General features: G+C 39.5%; 1 protein-coding gene across 2 annotated transcripts in view; it reads left to right on the top strand.

The window, feature by feature from the left end:
- LOC129747635 (uncharacterized) overlaps positions 1–17529 on the top strand; it is a 40659-nt gene that overhangs the window by 13945 nt on the left and 9185 nt on the right. For both annotated transcript variants that reach the window (XM_055741933.1, XM_055741935.1), the window contains exons 2-3: positions 11066–11829; positions 12004–12314. In XM_055741933.1, the coding sequence (XP_055597908.1) occupies positions 11759–11829; positions 12004–12314 (382 nt within the window). In that variant the 5' untranslated portion in view covers positions 11066–11758. The remainder of the gene's footprint in view (positions 1–11065; positions 11830–12003; positions 12315–17529) is intronic.

Genomic DNA, 17529 nt, shown 5'->3' with positions numbered 1-17529 from the left:
TTGGTATGATATTTCATTTGTGATTAATATAAATTCATTACGAAAATCTTGCGTCCAATCCAGTGCACAGTTGAATTTAAGTGCACGAAAATCTTAGAAATTGCCAATTGACAAAAAGTTTGAAAAAATAGCTACCTTTGGAAATTCGTCAATAATTCTGTGTTTCGTATTTTGGTAATCTAAATATGAAAAAATGTGCCAAATAACGTCAACTTTTTAATCTTTTTTTCAAAATTTATCTGGGTTGTCTTAAACTATTTTGACTGTACATTGATTGAAAAGTACGATTTTTACACCATTTCTTTTACCTTTTTTGTGGCCATAATCATAAAAAAAAATCAAAAAAATATAACCTTGTGTGCAACGTATAGCTTCTAACTCCAGCTTTCTTGGGCACTGAGTAAATTTTTTTAGCAGTCCGTAGCTGATCTACAGCTCTGTAACAGGATGTAAGTTGGAATTTTTTTTCAGAAAGTATCTATAACTAGTTTTTTTTGTTTATGGCATTCGCGACTTTATATCAACGTTGCAGTTGGCGGACAGTTATTGAAAAACTTATCCGGTACAACCGTGTTCGATGTTTACTCTTGGGCTCGAACTCGCGGACATCGGCTCAGGAGGCAACGAACTTGCCAACTGAGCTATATCACAAGCCCATAAGCTTGAATAATTTTGAAATTTTTTACAGCCTTCATTAAGAACGAGTTTTAATAAATGTTCCATTTAGGTTTCGATAGCAGGTGATCGGTTATCTTCATTGCCAGTATTGGCATCACTTTTATTATTAAAGCTATAGTTCTTTTAGCAATGGGACACTTTCTTCTGCTGGTAGCTCATTTACTCGTAATCGTATATTCAAAATTTTGACAGCATTTTGTTGCCTGTAAAAAGAACTAACCGATCTAATTTTTTTTTTTCAAATTTTTGAATTCCACTTTTTTTAGATGTTTACGATGTAAGAGAAAACGAAAAAAAATATTTTGCACAATTTCCTTCAAAATCCGTCATTATCAAATTGATAGCTGACAAAACCGTTGATTATTCAAAGAAATACTGTATGTGAGTGGTGGAAAAGTATGCAAACAATGTCAAAAATGTCCACAAAGCTCGAATGAAGCATTGTAGTGAAGCACATAATCAATAACTACGGTTAAGGGTCATTAGGGAAGTCAAGTCTCATACCAGAATTTTTAATTTCGAATAAGCAGAAAAGTAAGTGTAGATCGCTGAAATGTCCAGCATTTTTTTTCTCCGATAGGCTAGAAGTGTTATGAATCATGCAAACCATATCTCAAACAACAAATTTTTGCTAGTTCCAGAGCTCGTAAACTGTATAGCCAGTACCGAGGCTTTGAGACAGATGATTTTTAAAGGACGACAAAACTTGAAAAACTCTATATTAAACAAATTCTAGCGTTTGAATCCCATAACATGTCTGCTTGTGGTAAGGTCCCCAGCATATTAAAGTATGTATTTGCTGGTTGTTCTGTATAAAATATAATGATTTGCCAAGATTCTGCTCCTGTGGAAAAACAACAATTTTCAAATCGAAAACTTTGTTTTTTGCTGTTTTTAAAAGCACAAAAAGATTAATCTTGTGTGTACCCTTCGCAACCTACGATTTATACTAATCAATTATACTTTTTATTAATCTCATAATGGATTTACTTCGTTATTGATCATATTTACCAGCAGAAATTCCATTAAAAACGCTTTTAAGTGGCACAAAAATAATCAAGTTTTGTTACTTTCGAAACAGCTGTATCCATTAAATTGCCCTCAGTTTCTTTTCAAAGAGAAGTATTGGACCAAAAACTAGCAGATATATCACCTAGAACACCGTTTAGACAAGAAAAAAAGAAAAAACTGATCAAAATCATACCTAAATAAAGTGTGCGCCGGCCGATGGGAGATACCAAGAATAAAGTAGAAAATATTCTTCAATAAACGAAAAATATTTTTTTTTTCAAATTTTTTCATGAATTATCATAAGATTAACTCCATTTCCTTCATAGAAAGTACTTCGATCAAACGAATAGTTTTTGGGATACAAGCATTGGTAACTATCCCATTTCTAAAAGAACTAAGCTTTATTAGGATTTCATTTTCACGAAAGTTAATTGTGAATGCGCATCAGCGCAGTTTCACTTTCGTTCTTAGCGAGGGACTGTTCATAGACGACGCGAGGAATGTTTTTTTCACACAATTTGAACAAATCTGTTTTATCAAAAGCCCATTAGATTTTCGAAAACATATTTTTACTTTTTTTTTAAATCTATCTTTCTTTTTTTTCTTTTGTGGTTCACGCAATTGGTGACCGTCTCCACCGTGACTGTCTGCAAGTCTACTTCCTACCGGTGAAAACCGGTCGAGTAGTTCCCTATGTTTATAGCAGTTATACCGGCATTCGGAAATTGTGGTGGACCGACCGGTGGAAATAGAAATGATGAAATCCGACGGTGATGATGAGGTGAGGAAAACAACAGCTCATCCATTAGATAACGATTTGTTGGGAAGATTTAGTCTAATCGATCGTAATCTATCAGATGTTTAGAGGTTGATGTTCGGATGAAGGGTTATTTCGAGTCACCTCAGTAATGTTAGATGATAAGGTCAGTTCTGAAAGTGCATAGATCAGTATCATATGAACGATTTGGGACCTGACCAAACCAATCACTTTTTTACATGTCAATTGAATGACTTGGTCTCCAGAACATGGACATTGCCAAAGAACACAATAGATTGTTTTTTCCTTCATATAAATTTAGATCACACTTCCTCACAAAGAACGACGGTCGGCCACAATTCAAGGAACCACTTTTTGTCACCCATATTTTCGGTCACGGTCGAACGACGACGACGGTTAACTGAGTTGAAACGAATTCCGCACTGGATAGGATTAAACCAATTCGCAATTGAGCTGTGGAATAAATGTAGGTTAACAACGCAGCCAGTCAGACTCAAGTCACCGCACACGGACGATGCACATTCATTCGTGGCGATGCTGTCTGGCTTTTCCCCTTCTGTTACTTTTGTCCTCTTTTGAACTCTCGACAAACCATTAATTGAAGGAAGGCAATTACGAATATGAAATATGCATCGTTTTGAATCTTTGTGAGGAACCATCCCGGTCCATTAGGGCTGTTTTTGAGGTCAGGACCAATTAGGGGGGAGTTGTTAAGGATTTGTTCTTCCGTGTACTCAATATCAACCACACTTCAAAAAGCATACGCTATCTTTTTTTATACCGAACAGAGTTAAGGAAAAATATTCGATCACCTACAAGCTATGTATAGCCAAATTTGGCATATTTTTTTAATAACTCAATCAGGCTTTACCGATTGAATTGGCAATTTGTAAAAATCGATCATATGGCGACCGTGACAGCTCAATTTTGGAAATATGTTCCCACCGTCATCATCGAACGCAATACTAATCGGAATCGAGAGGCGGCAAACTCATCGGCTTCCGAATCGTGCCAAAAATTCTGCAAACATGCTAAAATGTATAAATCGATTCTAGCAAAATGCCAGTAGTGCACACATTTCGAGCAACAACTGGATATGGGCCAAAAAGCCGCTCGGCTGATGTTCGCGTATTCGTCGCGGCGCAACAACAGGAGGAAGCAAAGCAAAAAACTTCGCAACTACACCAGCCAGCAGTGGCGCGCGTAAACAAACTGCGCACCGGATTGGGTTTAATTTTATCTCGTCCGTGCGCACCACCAGTAGTAGATATAAAACGCAAATTCACTTCCTAGGTGCTGCACTCTCATCCTACCACATGGTCGCAAACCAATCGAAACACCCCCAATTTGAGCTTGTTTTGATGGACAGGACGCCGCCGCAGCACCCGGACTAACGGCGGACAACAACAACGCGTTGACACACTGACTGTTTTTCTGACGCTTATTGATTTTTGTTTTTCCGTTGCTGACTCGGGGAATTAGAAATTAAGCCAAAATAGAATGCTTCTCGTATTACAAACTGGGAAAAGTATACGATTTACAAGACCACATGGCACATTTCGTTCAAGATTAGTCAAAAATGTTCGAACAATAATAAATGAATCTTTAATTTGAATTTGAAAAAAAATATATGCAAAAGGGTGCTATCATACTCAAGTTACAAAGCATTTGCTTAGGTTTGCTTCCTCGCAATGGACATAACTGTTCTCATTGAAAACGCTCAAACCCGACTTACTGAGCGGTTTTGAAAGTTCAGCAGTGTGAAATGTTGAAATTCTAATATGAATATTGTTCTTTTTCTCGTTTTGAATCATGATTTTCGGGTTTTAAGCACAGTTATTCGATAATCCGTTCGAATTTGTGAAAATATCTTAATCGCTTAGAAAATTCTCATAAATTCTTATTCCCGTAAAAATTTCAAGGAATTGGTCGTTTGGTTTTTCGACATTCTCGCCATCCCGATCATGATCTGATGAGCTCTCTATGGCTCCTGATAAGAATAAGACGATGTCAAGCATTCGCAGGTGTAGAAAAGTGATAATTCTCAATGAAATTCAACGCGCCAGTATGTCATACCATACCAATACTTTGCTTTCCTATTGGAACGCAGAATTAAAATGCAACCTTAGAGCGACACAATTGTTTCTTAGAATCCCACTTTTTAACTATTGTTTAACAATCCAGAGTCCTTTTTGTTGTGTTTTTTATTCTCTTGCTATAACCAAAAGATGACTTCTATCCCACAATTCGTTTCTTTATTGTAAAACCGCATTTTGGTTTTTTTTTAAATTCCGGTTGTATAAATATATTTGCATCAGTAAGGTTTCAGTCCTAAGGAAAAGGGAAATGCTCTCTGTAAATTTATGAATTAAAGAGGTCTAAATTGTGATCCCTAGGGCTCACCAGATATACACTAAAATAAAGGACATCATTATAGAACCAAAACCGCAAGACAAAACACAAGTGGTATGGGTGGTATGCCAGTCTAAATAATCACAGCTTCTTCTCGAAGTTGATATACGTAGGTCAAGAATATCGTTGAGCTCAATATTGCTACTCTGTGGAACACTTGATTTTCTCTGATATCGTATGTCACAAGTTTGTCAGTAGATCGTATTCAAAGACGTCGCATATTGAAATAGACCATTGCTGGTTAAGTTCCTTAAATTATCCTACCGTAAGAACATTCTTTGACGCGAAGTGCTACAAACGAACAATGTACTCAAGTTTCTGACGAAGGAAAAAGGGATTGGTTCAAGAAATGACTCATGGTAGATTTTCCAATGGCGAAAACAACATGCAGTGACGAAAGGAAAAACCCCAACATTCGGATAGTTTTACAGCCACTTCTTTCGATAAAAACCTTTAACTTAAAGTTACTTTACTATTATGCTGTTAGAAAAAAGTCCAATTTTTTTATCTACCAATGTGCTGGTTACATCATTTTATTACATAGAGAGCGATAAAAGTTGCCAACCAGTTAACTCCCTGCAACGGTGTGTTATTTTTATCCCTGTTTTACACGGGCGTTGCACAGCTGACAGACATGTGTTAACCAATAATAACTGTGGTGGTGCTCATTCATAAAATAGTTTAGAAATAAATTTGTTATCTGAAATTATAGAATTTCAGCTGAGATGTTTTAGACGAGATGGTTTAAAAACAAAAAAAAAATCCAATCATTTTATCATTCTTTGCTAATTTTTTTTTAAACCAATGATAAATAGAAGTAAAAAATTTCTTAAATTACTTGGTTTTGAGCTCAGCTCACACGCGTCAGTGCTCTGAAGTTTTTCATTTCCAGTTCCAAAATATTTTCTATGTATTTTAAAATAACGAGCAGTAAATTGTAGAGCAAATGTCTAAAATACTCCATTATTCTTTTTAATTAACTTTTAAGATTCGTGAAGCTTATATACGTTAAGTTTTAGTGAGTAACTTTTATAGTTTTAGTTCAGGAAAAAAGGAGACCAAAAAATCTGGATGATGAAATAAGTAAAGGATTTTTTTAATAACGGCTTCCCCTTCTACTAACATTGAATATTCAAGTGGATACACTTACGCAGCAAATAGAATCTTCCCAAGTGAAAAGGCTTCAATAAAAATACCTGTGATTTAAAAAAAAAATGAAATTCAATTTCGCTCGCTGCTGGCTCAAAAGTTTGCTCACCCCTGCAGTAGAGGGTTAAAACTCTAATATATAATTTAGGGGTCATTTTTGAATTTCTCATACCCTGGGGTCTAAAAAGCTTCGTTTTAATTCAAAATTCATCCATTATTTTTTGCAGAATTTTAAGTAACGTTTACATGAATAAATTAGAACTTTTATCTTTGTATCGGAAAATTGGATATTTTGTATTGAAAAATCTTGGTCACTTTTGTTTCTTCTGTGGAACCCAGCCTGCTTATGGTTTTTGTGTCAATTTATAAGTTCTCTAAAGAAAATTTACCACCGAACAACTTTGTTGAAGACAGTAACGTCATATCTAATTACATCATGACATCACTTCTGGTGCATGATCAAAACTCATCCATGATCCCAAGGATCATGGATAAGTTTTTAACCAAAACGAAGCTTTTTAGACCCCAGGGTTTGAGAAATGAAAAAATTACCCCAAATCGACTCAGTCTACTGGACAATCTATCTTCTCTCTGGTTTTTATTTGAAAACAACAATCAAAAGACTACAAGGATTCATCAGTTATAATTAGTAATCAGTAATAAATAAACTGGAATGGTCGTTCTACCTATAGGTGTTCAAACAGTTGGGAACCGCACATCGTGATGAGAGAGACTCGTTTCATTCACAATCATCCCAAATGAATGGATGACAAGAAATGCGTCATCTTTCGGGTTCAATCGGATGATTTTCCTACTCTGCTGCTGTGCTCGCTCGCTTGCCGGGTTGTCGTCCGTTGCTTGGCTTGGAAAATCAAACTCACGTGCTTACTGCTGCACCGACTAAATTTAAATCACTCCCTCCTAGAGGACGGAGTAGAAAAAAGAATCTAGATGGGAGGGAATACCTTGCACATCACATAATGATTGAGAAATTTAGAACACTCTTGGATTCGTTTCTGCAATTGTCTGATTTTAAAGACATTAATTTTTAAGATAATGTTAACGAACGAAAAACGATTTTTACTAAATCTTTTAGAGTTCATTGAGGTTTGCAATTTTTTTTAATTTAAATATTTCTGGCACTTTAAGTGTTTCTGTTGCCTTATGTGTTTAAGGATAGTTATATGTAAAACTAACTCTATACCAAAACTAGTACAAATATTCATTTGTGTAATTTAATTGAATTTGAAAAAAAAAATCTATTAAACTGTTTGTAACCATAGAGGAGAATAATTTTAGTGTTGCCAAAATTTAAGTGTACTTAAAACGGATACACACTTAAAACGATCAGCCAAAGCAAGAGTTTTCTGAACCCGTAGTAATTAATAACTTAAGTAACCATTACTAAACCCTCTACTACATACGAGCCCATATATTTCCTCGACCTATTTTAACTCATTTCTTACACTATTTAAACAATTAAAACTATAGAAAAAGCTATTTTGTTTTATTGGCATAAATTGCTTAGTTAGAGGTCAATAAAGTTATTTCCATTGACAATTTTTTTCAACAGATTGACAATTTACTTAACATATTTATAGTCCATGCAGTAGTAGGTCAAACTGTAGCGTTCTAAGTTCACATTTGCCTAACTAAAAGGTACCCAAAAAAATAAAACTTTTTTCGCCCTAGATCTGGTTCCGACCTCTGTACGAAGTTTAAAAAGTTCAAAAGAAGCGGTTAAGCAACATTCCAGCGTTGGAAAGCGACTTTTTTTTTCAATGAACCATTTTTGAACTTTCAAGTTCTATACGGCACCAATTTGGAGGCTGATTTATCGTTCCTACGAACCGAGCGAAAATAAAAAGTACTAGTAATGGCTGCTATCTAAGTATCGCACAATCCCTGAGAAAAAAGGAAAACAAGTATCGCACAGTGGATCAAATCCCCAAAAAGCTGGAAAAAGTCAAATTTCCAAGTCAGTGACCACAAAGTTTATTCTTCAGGATTCGAATCTTCTATATTCAAGGATCGTTTTGATGTATTGATGTAGATATTTTTTAGGACTTTTTATACACATTCAATGGAACAAACAAGAACGACAACTTAAACACAAAAATTTTCTTTTTTAAATCTTATCTCCAAACAATTAAAAAAGGCATCTAAGGCTACACGGAAAAAATTGCATGGGTTTTTCTAATACAGAGTCATGATAATTTTACTATATCCATCATTTAGTATTTTCGACCATGATTTAGTATTTTTTACCAAAAATCTGGGCGATAATACTACGACATAGTATTTTTACTATGCTTACTTTGACAGCTCATAGTAATTTCCTCGTGGCTTAATTACCATGCGCATGATATTCGGATATTACACAATTCGTGTTCTTGAAATTACTATGCCCATGGTAATGTTGAAACACCGTCATTTGTGTTGTCGAAAATACTATGCTCATTATAATTCACAGAACTTTGTGCTTCGGTCGAGTGTTTTTTTTTCGGGTCAGCCGGTCGGGATTTCGGAACGTGAACAAAATTGTTGCGCGGGTACGTCGTAAGGTGGATATGCTGTTTCAACTAACCAGGTGACGCGGAACTTGGTGTGAGGATTGGAATCAGTCCATTTGTCGGATCGGGAAACGCATTCCCTCAGGTGAGTAAATTTTAAATTAATTTTTTTTTTTTGTTACTTCTGATTTACTGCTTATGGAATATGCTAACAGATTTTTTTTTCTATTTTCTGGAATCAAATGTTTTTTCCTATCTTTCTTCTAATCTTTAGCTGTTCCATTCGCTGCAACCCGAATTCTCCGGCCGTGGGGATCTCCCTCCCAACCAGCCGCTGAAGACTAACGGAAGGATAGCAATTTCCGGGCCCACTTTCTGGATCATTGGTCTCAAGATGACTGCCAACATCCATATCGATTCCAGTGTAAGTACAACAATTACCAAATTTAATCTGATCATTAAGTGATTTTTTATAATTTTTTTCAGCGCCTGACAATGAATCATCAAAGTTATTATGGGGCCTTTGTATCGTGCTGTGATAGTTGTTACGAAAAAATAAAAATGTAATTTGTTTGAAAATAAATTATTTCCAGATCTCGAAAAAATCGCAAAGAGTGTTATTCCTATCGCGCTGCAATATAGTTATACCATGGCGCATGGTAATTTTGTTGTCGAATCAAGCAACATGTACTTATTTACATCATAACACGTACTAGTTTTATTATGAAACATTTCAATTTTACCATGCATGATGTAAAAAATACTCATGATTTCATTGACAATTTTACTATGCACGTAGTCGAAATTACTATGCGCATCCAAAATCAACACAAAGTAAAATTACTATGCGCATGGTAATATCAAGAACAAAACATTATTGACTCAAAAATATGGTTGCGTGTTGTTCATTTAAACCACGGATTTAGTAATTTTACTATGTTTTTCTTTTGAGTGTATGATCATTTAAAATCCGGGATAGGTAGTAGAGTTCAAAGTAAGTTTAAGATATTTTGATTGAACTTAGAACTTCTCAATAATGTCTAGTAAAAGAAAGTTTCAAGCAGAAGTAAATAATAATAAAGATTGTGGACATTTGAATTTCCCCACGAGTCTCACAAGAAGGCTGCATAGCTTTAATTTTTTATCTCTTTCATGAGAATTGGAAGTATCGATAGAAACTTAAAGTTTTAGCTGTTTATACGGAGACAAAAGTCGACTAGTTGTTTCATTTATATCAGATAGTAGGGGAGATAAGGGCATAATGGGCACCTTGAGGACAACGCTTATTTAACCATAGAAAATAGCTATAATATGTGAATTACATCATTGTTTCGTGTTCGAACACTAAAACAAGTCAACTAGAAGTTTGCTGAAACTTGAAAAACTATTTAAAAACGTTAAATTTAAAAACGTTAAGAGCATTTTAAAACAAATGGGCAAAAGCTTAAACCAGTCACTGAAGGGGCATATTAAGAACAACCTACCCCCCCTCCCCCCCCCCTGGGGCAGTATAAGCACCATCAATCGGGGCATGATGAGCGTTTTCTCCCGGGGAATCTAGCCTGTTTATAGAATACGAACAAATCACACGCGCCCATACATTATGTTTCTGGTGTTTTGTTTGGCGGATGATGCTACTAGCCGTATAATGTAACAGCTAAAAAAATCGATCATGAATGGTAAATGGAAAAAAAATTACCTCGAACAGAAATCGAACTCTAGTCTTTCGATTACCTCTCCGACACCTTACCAATAGGCCACATCGCCAGATGTAAACCAGTCAAGCTGTAGCTCTATAATTCAGTTGACTACATCGAGTTGAATTCGCTGCTAGATTATACGGCAGAAAACGCTCATCGTGCCCCAATCAATTGTGCTCTGTTCGCCCCGAGCCAACAAATTTAAAATTAAAATTGATTAAAGTGAAAATCAAACTATTTTATGATGGTGAAAATTGAGAAACAATGTGTACATCATGTTACAGTGCGTACATTATAGATCAAAATGATTTAAAGATCATAAGAGCTTATTTCGTGGTGCTCAAAAATTATAATATTTTCGTCACTTGAGAACCTAGCTGTTTTTTTTTAAATATCATATCTTTGTGAAGATGTTAAAGAGATTCTTTTTTTGTGAAAAATTAATTCTATAGGAAGTACGAAACAAATCCTCATGAAAATTTATCTAAGAAATTACGTACTTTTGTAGAAAAGAGTAGTGCTTATTATGCCCCGGCCCTTTCACATTTAACTCTAAATATGATAGATAGATACTATTGTTTACATTTGTAACGTTTTGTATAATCTTCCTAGAAGTTCTGATGCAACGCAAAGTTAGTTGGCTGATGTAATAACGAATAAGATGAGCTTCTAAAACTCATGACCCATAGAAGCCAATTTCAAAACAAATCAAACCAAAATACTTTAACACCCTTTCATTACCGCATTCTAGGAACGGATTGTACACTTGTTTTTATTTTGTACATACCCACTTATTTTTCGTTTTATTTTGTTCTTCTTTACAGACCAACAACAGCAACACGTTATCTGGGCTTCGGCAAGAGCGCAGAGCACAATCGCAAACAAAAAGTGCGAATACCAACCAGCTGTAGGACTATCGAATGAGCAGCAGCGAACAACCACATCAACAACAACAGCAGAGAGAAAAAAAACTAGCTACCAACAATCATAACAAAGTAGATTGCTGGTGGCGGCCCCACACGAAGGGGAAGCGCGGTGGTGTGGATGACTAGCGTGGTCGCTAACAAGAACGCAACGTGCTCAGCAGCAGTCGTTCGGCAGTCGCGCGAGGATATTCAACAAACCGAAAGTGAATGTGAACGCGGTAAGATCGACCACGACGTCGACCACGAACATAGGACAGCAGCAGCCACAGCTCTTTCTGCGTCGTATATTCTATAGGATACAGTGCGCTCTCTGTGGAAGGGCAGAAGATATTATAGCGAAAGTGATTCCCTAGGCCCACATTGTTCGCCGATTTGGCCCAGTTATAGAAATAACTCGATCTTTTGATTGTGCGAAAAATCTAATGAGCTCTCTGTTGCTCAATTGGGTGTGTGGAAACCTCTGCTAGTTGAAACGTCATTGATAAAAGTGATAAGAGGGTGGGTGAAAATATCAAAATTTCCTGGTGGAAGCAGGCGGTTTCAAGTGTGAAACAAGTGCCATACAAAGTTGGTCAAAATTACCGGGAAATTATGATTAAAGTTACCAGAACTACCGGGGCCTATGCAGCCCTGGTGTCTGTGCTGTCCGGAACCATCGTCTGGTGAGTGCAGTTTTTCTTTGAATCATTCATGTCGATTTGATGAACCGAAGAAACGGTTCTTAAAGTTGCGAATTGCCTTCTGCCACTAATTGAAGACAGCTTAAAAAGTCGAACCATCCAAACAACTCACGCTGTTTGTTTTTCATTTCACGAACACCCCCTCCGTCGCCATAGGTTCAACTTCCGTCCACTGGGGCTGTTCTTCTTCTCCGGACTGGTGGTGTTTTGGTGTCGGCAGTACGCCAATCTCCGCCTCCAGATGACACCCCTGGTGGAGGAAAAGCTGCGGAACGCCTGTCGCCGGGCGCTCGAGCTCCGCACCAACAAGCCGGGTTTGTTTTGTGCGATTATATCGTGCTTCCTGATTCTGCTGGCCGTAATCGGTCACGTGGTTTCCGGAGCGTACATCGTCGTCGCCCTGCTGGTGCTGTCGATTGTGATTTCGACCAAGTACGACATCAAAATCGTAACCGATCGGGAACGCGGTAAGTGTTGTTGTTTATTTCTTTTCAGGGTAGGAGTTTTGTGTAGGCAGTTGCTTTTTTCCTAATAATTCGATTCTAAGCAGAAACAAGAACAAGGTTTACGCTCGGTGAGAAAAAAATCAAATTGCCCCCAACCAACACTGGCGCTGACTGGCAGCCAACCACAAAAACAACAACAACAGTTCAAGTTGTTGGCGATTTCAGCTTTTTCGGTCGGTCCGGTGTGCCCGTTCTTGAGCTGGCTTTAATTTCCATAATATTGTCGAGTTCTAAGCTTATATAGCAGCTAAGCTAGCGAGCGAACGAGTGACAGCGCGGCAAAACGCGAACCGGCCATGTGACCTTCACCCGCCGCACCGCGTCACGTCACGTCGTTCTACCTCCTCTTTATTTATGCGGAGAGCAACCGCGTCAAGTGGCAAATATTTTTCTTAACAAAGATATTTTTTAAGAGCTTCCATGGGATTCGGTATCGTTATCGATATTGCTGATCCAAATGAATCTGTTTAATGAAAAAAAAAAAATTAACTTTAAAAAAAATACCCTTAGATACCATGAAAACCGTGAAAAGTTTATGATCAAGGCTATAAAATTGTGTCGGCTACATCCCTAGTGAAAGGTCTAATATACAAACAAATTATAAAGAGCTAAAATGTTGTTATTTTACATGCCTTTGTTTCGAGGAGTGGTAATTAATTGCTGCGGTTTGACTGTTTTTACTCGTGCTCATGTAATAATTTGACATTGTGCCGAGTGTTCTTCCATTATTGGAAGTGACTCATATGGGGATTTAACAGTGTATTCATATTTGTAGACCAGTTACTCACTACACAGGTGCAATAGAAAGCTATCCTAAGTAACGCAACTCGCAACACAATTTATTATTTTTATTTTTTTTTTATTTACATAGTATTCCGTCTCGCGACATAACTTGACGAACATAATTCCAAAAATTTACTCGGTCCATGGCAACCGTTCTCCAATTTCTCGGGCACCCCACGTTCGCCAGATCACGCTCCACTTGGTCTAACCACCTCGCTCGTTGCGCCCCCGCTCGTCTTGTTCCTACCGGATTCGTAGCGAACACCTGTTTTGCAGGACAGTCGTCCGGCATTCGCGCAACATGTCCCGCCCAACGTTTCCGGCCAGCTTACCCCACCTTCTGGATACTGGGTTCGCCGTAGAGTCGCGCGAGCTCGTGGTTCATCCTCCGCCTCCACACTCCGTTCTCCTGTACGCCGCCAAAGATGGTTCTTAACACTCGTCGCTCGAATACTCCGAGTGTACGCAGGTCCTCCAAGAGCAATATCCATGTCTCGTGCCCGTAGAGAACAACCGGTCTAATGAGCGTCATATACAGGTTGTAACCTTTGTGCGGGGGCTAAGTCTTCTCGACCGCAGTTGCTTGTGGAGTCCTTAGTAGGCACGACTTCCGCTGATAATTCGCCTCCGGATCTCACGGCTGGTGTCATTGTCTGCGGTCACCAGTGAGCCGAGATAGACAAAGTTTTCGACTATCTCCAGCTCGTCGCCGTCGATCGTGACCTTGTTATTACTGGACAAGTGGGTTCGGTCGATCTTGGATCCGCAGGCCAGCATGTACTTCGTGTTGGACGTATTAATCATCAACCCAATCCTTCCTGCTTCGCGTTTCAGTTTGCGGTAGATCTCCTCCATCGCCGCAGATGATCTGCCGACTATATCAATGTCATCGGCAAAGCAGATAAGTTGACTGGATCTGTTGAAAATCGTGCCCCGCATTTCTTCACCGCTCGTCGAATAACACCTTCTAGCGTCACGTTGAACATCATGCACCTTGTCGAAGCCCCCTGCGCGGTAGCTGTTCCTATGTCCCAGATTCGGACTATCAACCGGTGTAGGCAATTGGCCAACTTGTCCGGGCCCATTTTGATGAGTTCAGCTGCGATGCCATCCTTCCCAGCCGACTTGTTTCTATTCAGCTGGCGAATGGCCTCCTTAACTTCACTCATCGTTGGGAGTGGCTCCTCTTCGTCGTTGGCTACGCCAGCGATGTACCTTCCCCCACCGTCTTGATCTCGAAGTGCTGCTTCCACCTTTTAATTACCTCACGATTGTCCGTCAGGATATCCCCGTCCTTATCCCGGCACATTTCGGCTTGCGGCACGAAGCCTTTGCGGGATGCGTTGAGTTTCTGATAGAACTTTCGTGTTTCTTGGGTACGATGCAGCTGCTCCAGCTCCTCCAGCTCCTCCTCCTCCAGGCGGCGCTTTTTCTCCTGGAAAAGTCGGACTCGCTGCCTCTTCCGCTGTCGGTGATTTACCACATTTCGACGGTGCCTCTTTGCACTACTGCCGCCCGCGCGGCATCCTCTTCGTCCATCACCCTCCTACACTCTTCGTCGAACCAGTCGTTCCGTCGAGTTCACTCTACATAACCGATGACGTTCTCCGCAGCACTGTTGATGGCTGTCTTGATGGTATCCCAACAGTCCTCGAGAGGGGCTTCATCAAGCTCGCCCTCTGCCAGCAGCGCTGCTTCGACCGATTGCGCGTAATCTGCCGCGACCTCAGGTTGCTTCAGTCGTGCTAAAAAGGTACTACGTACGGCTATTCGTTTGGAGGCGGTGAAATCAATAAGTCTGAGGCCGTTTTCATTGGTCAGCTGGTGCGCACTGAACCTTCAAATTGTCGGTTTGAATTCCTCCTCCTGGCCGACCTGAGCATAGAAATCCCCGATGACGATCTTGATATCAAGTTTTGGGCAACGGTCGTATTCACGCTCCAGCTGCGCGTAAAATTCGTCTTTGTCGTCACCGGTACTTCCGAGGTGAGGGCTGTGCACGTTGATGATGCTGATGTTGAAGAACCGGGCCTTGAATCTCAACCGGCACATTCGTGAGTTGATCGGCCACCACCCGATCACGCGCTTTTGCATCTTTTCCATCACTATAAAAGCTGTTCCAAGCTCGTGTGTATTGCCGCAGCTCTGGTAGATGGCACGACCATCTGGGTACGTTCGTACCGTGGAGCCCTTCCAGCATACCTCCTGCAGCGCTACGATGTCGAATTTGCGGCTCTTCAATTCGTTGGAGAGCACGTGGGTACTGCCCACAAAATTTAAAGATCGGCAGTTCCATGTTCCAAGTTTCCAATCGCTAGTCTCTTTTCGTCGCGTGGGTCTTTGCCGATTTCCATCCGAAATTTGTTGTTCGTTGTTCGTTGCTTATGTTTTTTGTAGTCACGGGCTCGCAAGGCCCGCAGCTAACCCCACTATCTCGCAGGAAGATCGTCGTGATGTTGCTGTTTTGGGTCCCGAACACCACCAGGACTGTTGCACTCCGCATGCCGCCCGTGACATGGAGAACAGACGCGTACGAAGCCCCCTAACTCAGTCTGCATGCGACCATAGCATCCACCGGGGTTGGGTACCCGATCTCCGCTAAGGTTGTTCGCACCCCAGCTAGCACCACGGGGAGGTAGAGAATCGGAGTTGCAGACAAGAGGTGATATGACCACTACCCGAAGGTTGGGTGTATGGGGTCTCGAGTTGCACATTGTCTACCGTTTACTAGCCAACCGTTGAGTCGGGGCGGTCGAACATATCGTCGCCTCATTAACACTGATGAATATTTACCACCGTTAAAAAAGTTAGCCCATTTTTGAAGCGTAATAACTTTTTTATCTTAACTCTTATCGAAATGCAGTCTTCGGATGAAATATTTTTCATAATTCAGGCTTTAAGAAACCCCGTTTTTGAAAGAATTTGGCCGACGGGAATCGTAGTTATTGATGAAAAACTGGTTTTTCATGTTTCTCCCGAACAAAATGTCTCAAAAGCCCATACAAACTTCAGGCTCGTCGAGCAACCACTTCCCGTGATCCGACGTGACCCAAATTTGGCGTGAGATCTTGTACTAGGCCTAGGATCAATTTTAGCCTGCAGCGTATAACTTTTTCAAAAGTCGGGTCATTTTAGCCACTCTAATAAACATATTAAGAAACAATCACGCGATGTGTCCACCTTCGTTTTTAACTGCTCTCTCTAAGTGGGATCTGAATCTGGAGCATACCTTCGCAATATAAGCTCTGACTATACTGACTCGACACTCGAATTCGTTTGTTGGATAATTTTTCCAGTAGTACGCAATGTCGATTCCAGAGTGCTTTTGATGCATTGCCATCCGAGTTGAAAAGTGCCACCCGACTTCCAAGCAAAAATAGTTAATTTTGACGATATAATCGGACTAAATAGGTGAATTGTTTTTCCTGCCGGGCATTTTTCATAAACTTTTGCAAGTTCGCAATACCGACGGTAGATTAGCCATGACATTTTTGGACGAGAAGCTGATCTGGAAAGGTTCTGGTGTGAACAACTTTTCAATTCAAGCTTGCATTGCTGTTTTTGATGTTGATACTGAATGAGAGACATGACATCAGAGACATGCATAAACCAACTAGTTAATTTATCTTCAACCAACCTCAATGATATTGCCAAATCAACCAGACTTCGGTTTATTTCTTCGGTCTATTAATAAACAGCTGAAGAATTCTACATCATAAATAATATTCTTATACAATATTTTCTACAAAAGTGGATTATTATCGTGATGATCAAGATTTTGCTTTTACAATGTTATTTGTGATCAGGAAATTATTACTAACTTCCTTTTGTTAGACTATGTTCGGATTGAACTAACAATTTAGCTTCATTATGTATTATTCTTAGCCAATCTTACAACCATGTACATCAAACAGACTCAGTCTCACTGCAAGGTATTCCTCGGGCGCTTTGGCGGATGATAGTGATAAGTTTTCGTACTGTCGAACGTAGCAAGTGGCTTGTTTTGTTTGTTGTCTATCGTCAAATAGCGACTAGTTAGCTCCGCTTATATACTTGTTACGGATGCTAAACTAGAAGCCGGCCGTCGTCGTCGTCGTCGTCGGCTGAACTCTTTGGTCCGCGCGTTAGCGTTCCTATCACATGTTTACAACACGCCATCAAACCGAATGTTAATAAATGAACCTGAACTTTGCTGACGTTTGCGCTCTCTGGCGTTCGGTGTTGTTGATTGTGATTCATATGTACATATGCCTGCATATATTGAACCAAATCCGAATTCCGCGCCAAACCAAAAAGGGGCTCGACCGCTTGACTGCTATAGAGTGCGTGGCCATGACAAAGACATCGGCGCTTGATTAACTCCGTTAGTGTATGTATTTATTTATTTGTCGGA

The sequence above is a fragment of the Uranotaenia lowii genome, chromosome 2 (assembly GCF_029784155.1).
Source record: "Uranotaenia lowii strain MFRU-FL chromosome 2, ASM2978415v1, whole genome shotgun sequence".
Lineage (NCBI taxonomy): Eukaryota > Metazoa > Arthropoda > Insecta > Diptera > Culicidae > Uranotaenia > Uranotaenia lowii.
The sequence above is the reverse complement of the archived record's forward strand: the minus strand, read 5'-3'. Positions and strand labels throughout refer to the sequence as shown.